Below are 10,145 nucleotides of genomic sequence, written 5' to 3' on the forward strand. Positions count from 1 at the left end.
TTATAATAAACCACATTTTTGGCTTCTCCATCCCACCATTTCTCAAAGGGTCGAAGGTTGCTTCATAACTTCTGTCTGATCCATCTCTCTAAAGAACCAAGGAGCTTCTGGAGGTGAGAGAAAGGATTCCCTTTTGCAGAGAAATCATTCCGTCCTTATTTAAACCCAAAAAGAGCCTTTCTAGTCCAGAGCGCAGCCCTGTGTGTCACTTTTCCTGGTGGCTGTGGTTTCACGGGCATGATGACTCCAGCACCTGTTGGTACAAACCACTGCACTGAGAATTTTTCCTCCCTTTCCAGACCCCGAGTTTAAAGGCGGCTGCTTTATTTGCTGATGAATTCAATCAATTATCATAGTGTATAATTCGCTAAGCTGCTTTCCCAGCTGTGGTGACAGTGTCATGAGGGAGAGGGGAAAAAACACCCTTCCAGTCCAAATTTTTAATCTAAACAAACAGCTTTTTTTTTTCCTCATCCTTCCAAAAAAAAAAAAAATAAAAGAAACACCCCAAGCAATCAGGCTTTTTACCATTTATTTCAGACCTCTGGTTGCTAAAACAATTTTCAGCAGTTCCAGAGAGTGTTGAGGCTGGTGGAGTCCCTCAAAGTCACCTGGATTTGGGGACTATAATGCCAAGAGGGCCACGGAAGTCCTTGCTGCTGTCTGATTGCAGAAGGTCTCTGCTGAGCAGTTTTGGCAGCACTGTGAGGCTGTTTCCAGCTTTCCCCTGGATTTAAGGTGTGTTGAAAGCCTGGTGTGTCCCCTCTGAGTGGGAACGGGTGCAATGGGCCGTGGGGGAGCTCACCCTGGCCCCACAACTGCAAGTGTCGCTTTATCACTCAAAGTGCACACTCAGTGGAATGCAGCAGAAAGCACCTTATCATCACAATTTCCACCCCACCCCACAAAAACCCTTTCTAGCCCATACCTGCTCTAGAACAAGGGTTTAATTGTCCTACAAAGCCTGGACCTGGCGCAGGTGTGGGGACGCCTGTGATCTGGGCTGGCTGCACGGGGCAGCCGGAGAGGGACTGTGTGTTTTCCCCTGCTGGCGGGCTCCGTGAGGCTGGAGGTGAGTGGGAAGGGGATGGGCATGTGCTTTTCACCATCCTCAGTCTCATTCCCAGACTGGGACGGGTGCCAGCAGCCCAGGGGTGAGCCCATTGCAAGGACAGCCCCGAGGATGAGCTGTGACACTGCAAGGCCCTGACCATGCAGAGTGCTGAAGGCACCGGTGGGCTCAGGGCTCCTAAATGACTCCCATGTTTTGGAAGGGTCCTAAATAAATGTAAGTCCCTAATAGTCCCGCCCCTGGGGAGCCCCCAGCCACAGTGCAGGATATGTGCACGGCGCCAGGCACACAGTCAGGAACATCACAGGGCAAGAAGTAAAACCCTGGCCAGAAATCATTGCTTCGTCCTTCATCCTTCATCTGTCCTCCTTCATCCCTCCTCCTTCCACCTTAATTCCTCATCTTTGATCTCTCATCCCTCATTCTTCGTCCTTCATCCCTCATCCTTCATCACTCCATCCCCCATCTTTGCCGCTCAGGCAGAGCTGGGCATGATACAGGGTAAGGAAAGAGGCCAACGTGTTCCCTCTGCACCCATCAACCCAATAAAACATGGCAAAGTCCATTATTCCCTTCCGCCCCCCCCGCCCCCCTTTTTAATAAATGAAAACAATCCCAGCCCTGAGGCGAGCGAGCGTGACAGTTCCGGGAGCATTAATCATCCCCTGGGAGCTCGGCATGGGTTATCGCTGCTGTTTATCGAGGCTGCTATTAAAAAATCGCCATAAACGTGCTTTAGCCTCTTCTGAAGGAGATGAAGTGCTTGCAGGGCTGCGCTGGGCTGACTGCATCACCCACCCCACACAGCAAAGTTGTGTTCCTGGTGAGGAGGGCAGGGTGGCTTAATTGCTGCCAGGAGGAGAACCAGAGTCTTTTCCAGCTGATTTGCAGGCTGTGAAGGATCCAGGTTCTTAAGGAAGCTTTGTCCCAGCTGGGAATTGCCCGTTTTTCAGCCTTTGCAGCATCACAGGGAACCAGATATCAACCCTTTTGATGTGTGCTTAATCCCAAGCCACCCCTCAGCCACCCTTTTGGCAGCCGCTGAACCTTACAACATGACTTATTTTTTGCTCTTATATTTAGTGAAAAATGGGTAATTTAGCCCCAGGTTTGGAGTTTCCCATAGAATAGCAGCAGCTGAGGTTGTTTCAGGCAGCACCTTGGCTCCTCTGAGGCAGCTGGGCACTTGAATTGCAATCCTCAGGGGAGGCATCTTGCAAATTAGCATTTCTTAGCAATAAAAATTTGATTTAGGAAGGAGAAGATAGAAACCAACCAAAAGAAGTCAGATCAGCAAAATGGTAATTTAATAATCTGTGGTGGAGACAGGGAAGATGCCTGTGCCAAGGTGGGAGGTGCAGCTGGGCGAGGACAAGAACTGCTGGTTTTTCCATGAATTATCAGTTGATTATGCTCTTATTGATCCCTAGGTTCTTGATAACCTAGGACAAACCTGGAATGTGTTCCAGGCTTGGCCAATAGCTGGGTAGGTGGAGCAGTATCTCCAGAGCCTTCACTTCAACTCACTGATCTGCAGGAAGCTGGGGCAGTCCCAAGCACAGCTTTGAGCAGCGTTGAACACCTCTAAGCATCCCTGAACATCCCCCAAGCATCCCTGAGCAGCCTTGATCATCCCTGAGCACTCCTTAGCAGCCCTGAGCAGCCCAAGAGGTCCCGAACATCCCCTCAACCTGCAGTCCATGCCAGGACAGCCAGCACAGGTTCTGGTCCCTGACACATCCCCATCCCAGCGGTGCTGGGAGGATTTCATTCTCTCTAGCTCAGGGAAGGCTCAGGCAGATTTAATAAAGCCATTATGTCCCTGGCAATGCCTTTAATTAAAGAGCTCGTTATAAATGGCTGCTGCTCCCTGGTAAGAGGAACTCGGCAGTGAAGCGGTTCATTTGTCCCTGGAGCGGCTGCCACCCTGGCCCCTCCGCAAACACTGCCATCGTTCCTGCTGTATGGACAGGACAAGATCCACCTCTCTTTAATCCTGAAGACTTCAGGACTGTTCTCTTTCCTTGTCTGCTAGAGGTTGAGATAGTTCAGCTGGACACATGTTTATAAACATTTCTAAACCTGTTTGGTATTGGGTTACACAGCGCTGTTCTCATCAGGGTGAAGCTTTACGTCTTGCCAAGTATCCCAAAGGATGGATCCCGAGATCTCATCCCCTTTGTGGATTTTCCAAGGGTCTCAGCCGGGCTGCGGAGGGAGGAGTCCTCGCTGTGCCCTGCCCAGCCCAGCCCAGCCCGGCACAGCCCAGCCCGGCACAGCCCGATGGCCGAAGGTTTTCACTTTATGGTGGCTTTTATGGCTTTGGCAGCTGACGCAGGTAAACAATTTTCCTGCCAGTGATAAAGGCCCAGCGCAGGCCGGGTGGTGGCAGTGAATCCTCTGGCAGCGCCGTACCCCGTGTCTCGCACCTCACCTCCCTCTCCCCGGGTGGTGGCTCTGGGACTCTGCCCCGGGCTGCAGCAGGGCCTGGACTTTGCTGTTGCTGTGTCAGGTCTCCATCAGGCTCTGCGGTTTCAGTTCTGCTGAATCAGGCCGCCGTGGCAGCTGTGGGTCCCCAGCTCCTGGGGTTTGTGCCCCACAGCACAAGTCTCTGCTGGGGGAGGGTGGGGAGAAGGGAATGGGGATGGTGGAGGAGGTCTCAGCTGGGACTGGGTGGGTTTCTGTGTGGATGACAGCAGATCCCAGTGCCCAAGGGAAGGGCTGGGGCAGGAGCCCTCCCCGCCAGTAGAGGCTGTTACACCTGATCTTCTGCACCACGGGAGCCCCAGACCCCAGATCCAAGTCCCAGGATGCTCCAAGCTCCCATGGGTGGTCCAGGGGCAGAAGGTGCTGCAGACCCCGCCATGAGTAAGGGTGCGCTGGCTCCCGGGGGTGCTCTGGCTCTAGGGGCGCCCCGGATCCCTCTGCGGGTCCAGCATTAAGGCTGCTGCCGTTCCTACCCGGTCTGTGTCCGGTCTCTCTGCCTCCTACGGGGATCCAGGGCCGAGGATGCTCCAGATCCTCTGGGCGCTCCCTCCCTCCCTCCGTCCCCAGGACGCGGCGCGCCGCGGGCTCCTGGTGACATCTAGTGGTGTCACACACAGGGACAGACACGGACACGGACACACAGACACGGTGGAGGGGGGAGGCGTGGGTGTGGGTGGTCCAAGAGTGCTGCTCGCCCCGATGCGCAGCGCGGCCCCCCCGGGGACCCTGCCCGCACTCGGCCAGAAGAGCTGGCATGGGCACACCCCTGCTCTCCCCCAGTTCTCCTTATTTCCGCTCATAGCCTGTCTCCGGGCCTTTTCTCCCTCAGGGATTTTCCATAGGGAGGGCAGGATGTGCCGGCGGCGCTGGAAGGGCTTGCGGTGGGGCAGTTGGAGGTCGGGGGGTCGTGTCACCCCCGTGCCGTTACCGGATCCACCAGCCCAGCCGAGCAGCGCTGGTTCCCAGGGTGTCACTCCAGTGCTGCTGCAGTGTGCAGGGATGAGCCAGAGCCAGGCAAGGCCCAAACACAAATTAAATGGTGGCAAAGCCCCTGCGCAGGGAACACTCCTGGGGCCGACCCCGGAGGGCCTGGTGTGTCCTGGCCTGTTTGGGGCTGGGGTGTCGCAGGGTGCGGGGGCTCAGGTGGGTGCCTGGAACAGCTGGGGGTATCACACACACTGTTAGTGACTCCTCTCCTTGGGGACTGCCCCAGAATACACAGACCCCGCCTGGCGGGGATCCCCCCTCTCACTTTCGCAGCCCCCCCGCCTCTGCCGCTGCCTGCAGTGACACCGTCCCTCTGCCGCGGTGCTGGGGGTGCAGCTCCCCCTCGCTTTGTCATCGCTCCGTTGCCGTGCCAACGGTGGCCCTGTCCCTGCTCAGACACTGTCACCGCTGGGCCCGGCACAGGCGGCACCACACGGCACCCGCAGGTAGGGTTGGGGGACATGGGGGAACTGCGTGGGTGTCTGCCTCCACCCCCCAGTGCATCACTCAGACCCTCCTCAGCTGTGAACTGGAGAGAATCCCCTCCCCTGCATGAACCTTTAGCCCCATCGAGAGCAGAGACAGTCCCTGAGACCTCCCTGGCATTTTGGAGAGTCCCAGACAGAGGCCACAGGGAGGGGCTGCCAGGCTGTGGAATGTGCATCCTCCCTGCCCAGGGCACGGGGGTTAACCAGATGAACCAGAGAAAACGCCCCACCAAAAGTAAGGAGCACGTGATTTGCCCTGGGAAGAGGGAGCTGGGGATGTGCTTGAGGGTGCAGGGGGACAGAGGTTGGGAGGGGAACAGGCAGCTCCTGCTGACGGGCTCCAGTCAGCTCCAGTTTTCCCAGCACTCAGTGGTGGCTAGCGGGCAATTCAGAAGATCCCGATCCCAAACAGGCACACCCTGTGTCCTGCTGCCAGGCCCTGTGGTTGGGGGTGTTCATTCCCTGCCCCTCCATCCTCACTGCTGTTGGGGACTGTGTTTGCCCTGTGTGAGTGCCGGCAGGGCCAGATGTTTGGTGAGAGGGCGGAACAGGCTACATGGGTCCCCACCTGCAGCCCCCAGATGTGCCAGCAGCCCCTCGGTGTGATGAGAGTTTGGGGCTGGCTGTTGTGATATGGGGGGAGCTGGTTCCTCTCGCTGTGCCCCCCCAGTCTGGTCCCCCTGACCGTCCCACAGAGCACCCCATGGCCCCAGGCAGTGAGGCTGGACACAGGCGGCCTTTGCAGTGCAACTTAATGGGATAAACCAATTCCCTTAACCCACTTATCTGGCTGATCCAATAAAGGTGGCTGGGAATAAAGTGTGTGCGTGGTCTTAATGCATTCCCCCTCTCCACGCTCCCCCAGTCCTGGCAGCATCGTGGGTCCGTCTGCCACAGCTGGCAGGGGGCTCCTCCTCCCCAGAGGCGGTGCAGAGGGGCCAGGGCAGAGGGGGACGTTGGACCTGGGGACTGGGACCTGCTGGCTCCAGCTGACGGGGAAGAGGAGAGGTGGCTGTGACAGTGGTGGAGGTGGCTCTGATCCATTGAGGGGTAACCCAGCACGAAGCATCACGCAGGTGAGTTGTGGGGCCGTGGGAAGGGTCTCTGGTGTAGCTCCGGTTGGGTGTCGCCCCCACCAGCACAGGTATTTACTCAGCCCCACATCTCCAAGGGCCATTCCTTTTATCATGGAGGGGGGCCCTTGCTTGTCCCTGTGCTGCCTTCCTCTCAGGCTTTGGGGGTTCTCGTGGGGGTCTGGGAGTGGGTGGCCTGGGGAGGGGGCGAAGGTGGGACATGGGATGGGCATGGAGTGGGAGGGATGGGGATGGAGGGACAGTGTTGGAGGGATGGGGATGAAAAGGATGGAGGTAGGGACAGGCGCAGAAGGACAAGGATGGAGGGCTATGAATGGAGGGACGGTTGTTGCAGGAGTGCTGGGGCAGGAGGAATGGGGCAGGCAGGGCATAGACTGGGGGCAGGAGGGTTGGGAAGAAGGACAAGAGCAGGCAGGCAGGGACAGGAGGACTGGACAGGAGTCCAGGAGCAGGCAGGAGGTGCAGCAGCACAGGGATGGGTGTGCCGTGGCGGCTGGGAGCCGCCTCCAGGTGAGGGCGGCGCAGCGAGACCAGGAAGCGTCCGGCTCCGTGGCAGGTGAGGGCGGAGCAGAGGTGCCGGGCGCTGCCGGGAGCAGGACCCTACCCCAGGTCCGGCCGGCCGGGACCTGCTGTCGCCCGGGGCCACTGTGGCTTCGCGGCCGCCTCCTCTCTGTCCCCGCAGGCTGCTATGGACGGGGCCCCGCCACCCACCAACCCCACCGGGCTCTCGGCGTACGTGGCCGTGTCGCAGCTGCTGGGTCTGACGCTCCTGGCCACCACAGGCGCCTGGCTGGGCCGCTACCGGGGCGGCGTGGCCTGGCACAGCCCCCTGCAGTTCAACGCCCACCCCCTCTGCATGGTGCTGGGTATGGTGTTCCTCCAAGGAGACGGTGAGCAGGACGGCGGGACACCTGCCCTGTCCCACCTGCAGCCTCCAAAGCCCGGAGCTGTGGTCCGGCAGGGAATGAAGGGGGCAGAGTGGTGACAAAAGACACGGGGAAGGCGTGCCAGCATCCCTGGGCGGTGCTGGGTGACTCCTGTGGGTGCTCATGTCCCCTCTCTGTGCAGCTCTCCTGGTGTACCGGGTGTTCAGGCACGAAGCCAAGCGCTCCACCAAGGCACTGCACGCCTTGCTCCACGGCCTGGCGCTGCTCATCGCCCTCGTGGGTGAGGGCTGGGCTGGGCTGGGCTGGGCGGGCTGGGCTGGGCTGGGCTGGGCTGGGCTGGGCTGGGCTGGGCTGGGCGGGCTGGGCTGGGCTGGGCTGGGCTGGGCTGGGTGGGCTGGGCTGGGCTGGGCCGGGTGGGCTGGGCTGGGCGGGCTGGGCTGGACTGGGCCGGGTGGGCTGGGCTGGGCTGGGCTGGGTGGGCTGGGCTGGGCTGGGCTGGGCTGGGCTGGGCTGGGCTGGGCTGGGCTGGGCTGGGTGGGCTGGGCTGGGCATGGGCTGGGTGGGCTGGGCTGGGCTGGGCCGGGCTGGGCTGGGCTGGGTGGGTTGGGCTGGGTGGGCTGGGCTGGGCTGGGCTGGGCTGGGCTGGCTGGGCTGGGCTGGGCTGGGCTGGGCTGGGCTGGGCGGGCTGGGTGGGCTGGGCTGGGCTGGCTGGGCTGGGCTGGGCTGGGCTGGGCTGGGCTGGGCTGGGGTGGGCTGGGTGGGCTGGGCTGGGCATGGGCTGGGCTGGGCTGGGCTGGGTGGGTTGGGCTGGGTGGGCTGGGCTGGGCTGGGCTGGGCTGGGCTGGCTGGGCTGGGCTGGGCTGGGCTGGGCTGGGCTGGGCGGGCTGGGTGGGCTGGGCTGGGCTGGCTGGGCTGGGCTGGGCTGGGCTGGGCTGGGTGGGCTGGGCTGGGTGGGCTGGGTGGGCTGGGTGGGCTGGGCTGGGCTGGGCCGGGTGGGCCGGGTGGGCCGGGTGGGCTGGGTGGGCTGGTGGACTGGGCAGGATGCAGCCCTGGTGCTGACGGGCTCCTCTCCACAGGCATCATCGCCGTCTTCGAGTCACACCGGACAAAGGGCATCCCTGACATGTACAGCCTGCACTCCTGGTGTGGGATGGCGACCTTCGTGCTCTACCTCCTGCAGGTAAGGGGTGGGAAGCCCCTGACCAACCCCCGGGAGGGAAGGGACTCTGCAGTGCCTGTGACATCCCTGTGTCCCCACAGTGGTTCCTGGGCTGTGGTTTCTTTCTGTTCCCCAGTGCCTCCTTCTCGCTGAGAGGGTGGTACAAGCCCCAGCACATCTTCTTTGGCATCACCCTCTTCATCCTCTCCATCGCCTCCTGCTTATTGGGCATTACTGAGATGCTCCTCTTCAAAATCAGGTGGGTGACCAAGCTGGGGTGAGGGTGTGGCCCCCCAGACCTCCAGCAGAGGGATGCCCCTGTCCCTGCCCAATCTGTGGCTCTTAAATCTCCCCTCGAGGCCTTTATTTCTGCTGCTGCTGAGTCACTTACCAGCTGATGTTTGACAAGGCGCTGGATCTTGCAGCAGCTTTCTTTGGGAGTGTGGATAAAATGCCCAGGGCCACTTCCCTGTGTCCAGGTGTTTGCAGAACCACTCAGGACACTCCTGTCCCTGTGGCCTCTACTCTTGCAGCTGGAGGGCGCAGTGATGACCCAGCTGCACACTGGGGTCACCTCCTGCCCCAGCACTGTGGGGACAGGGCTATGGGGCACCCCAGCAGCCACTTCCCTCTAGCAGGGAGGGTGCTGGGCTGCCTGTAGCCCCAGTACAGGACTGCCACCAATTTCATCTGCTATCACCGAGCGTCTCTCCTAAAAGTGAGCAAAACACCAACACTCCTCTCTTGCTCTGATTTGGGGATGTGGGGAAAAGGACCTTTCCCTCAGTGTGTGCCTGCAGGATGAGGATGAGGAGAGGGTCCCAGCCAGGATAGGGACAGGCCACCCATCCCTTAAGGCTTGAGCATCCCTTTCCATCCCTGCAGCGATTCCTACAGCCAGTTTGTGCCTGAGGGCATCCTGGCCAACACTCTGGGGGTGCTGCTGGTGGCCTTTGGGCTGGTGGTGGGCTACGTGCTGACACGGGAGGAGTGGAAGCGCCCACCACTGGCAGAGGAGCTGGCCCTGTCCATGGACTTCAAGACCCTGACAGAGGGAGAGAGCCCTGGTGGTGGCAGCCAGTGACATCCCCAGCTCCTGCCGGCTCCTGGGCTGCTTCTGATGTCCGAAATGCTCCCGTGCACCTTGTCCCTGGTGCTTTGTATCTGCCCGGCCCAGGGTGACGAGGACAGCTGGGGAAGGACATGCTTGGTGCAATGCTGCCTGCTGGACTCGGCCTCGCTTGGCCTTGATCACCCTAGGCTCTGCCCTGTCCAGCCCCGGGTGACCCCCGAACCCGTCCCAGCCCTGTGGGAACGGCAGCGCTGCGGGCAGGGCAGGGGCTGGCCGGGGCACAGAGGAGAGGGGCCCCAGGGCCTTCGCTGCTCTGGGGATGGAACGGGAGCACAGACTTCTGCACTGTGGGTGGCCAAAGCCTACAGCCTGTTCCCAGTGCTGCCAGGCAGACGGGATGCTCGTCACCGCTGGCATGTCCCACTCACTGGTAGCCCCTCACCCTCCGGCATGCCCACACGTGGGGGAGGCTCCCCTAAAGGGCTCCCTGGGGGTTCCGAGTGACCCTACGCCTGTGCAGGTTCAGCAGCTTCATGTCCAAAGTGTTTTGTCCCCACGCATGATGTGTTTGCTCAGTGGATGCTCCTGACCTAATAAATGTTTGCAGCTAACCCTGTCCTCCTCCTGACTGCCCCCTAGATCACAGTTTTGGGGTACCCTCGAGGGCTGAGGGCAGCTGCGAGAGGAACTGCCTGAGGGACTGGGGAGGGTGGGTGGGTGTAAGGGGTGGGATTGTCCTGTCCAGCGCTGCAGACCGCAGTGGTGGCTGTGTGAAGGACCCCATGGGGACATCCCCAGGGTCTGGCCATGCACTGGGTGTTACGATTATTACCCACTTCATTATTATATGCCTTTTGCTGGTGGCAGCAGTAGCGCTGCCGCTGTCGCCTCCCGCTCCT

The 10,145-nt window shown here is 60.5% G+C and overlaps 1 protein-coding gene across 1 annotated transcript; it reads left to right on the forward strand.

Moving 5' to 3' along the window:
- Positions 1 to 4,953: 4,953 nt before the first annotated feature.
- On the forward strand, positions 4,954 to 9,847 carry CYB561 (cytochrome b561). Its single transcript, XM_066205049.1, has 7 exons — positions 4,954 to 4,992; positions 5,900 to 6,110; positions 6,811 to 7,018; positions 7,197 to 7,295; positions 8,092 to 8,195; positions 8,276 to 8,433; positions 9,060 to 9,847. The coding sequence occupies exons 3-7, from the start codon at positions 6,817 to 6,819 to the stop codon at positions 9,256 to 9,258; spliced, it is 762 nt and encodes a 253-aa protein (XP_066061146.1). The 5' UTR covers positions 4,954 to 4,992; positions 5,900 to 6,110; positions 6,811 to 6,816; the 3' UTR covers positions 9,259 to 9,847.
- The last annotated feature ends 298 nt before the right edge of the window (positions 9,848 to 10,145 follow it).

This window comes from Chamaea fasciata, unplaced genomic scaffold (assembly GCF_029207755.1).
Source record: "Chamaea fasciata isolate MVZ Bird 193981 ecotype frontalis unplaced genomic scaffold, bChaFas1.0.hap1 SCAF_27, whole genome shotgun sequence".
Classification (NCBI taxonomy): domain Eukaryota; kingdom Metazoa; phylum Chordata; class Aves; order Passeriformes; family Sylviidae; genus Chamaea; species Chamaea fasciata.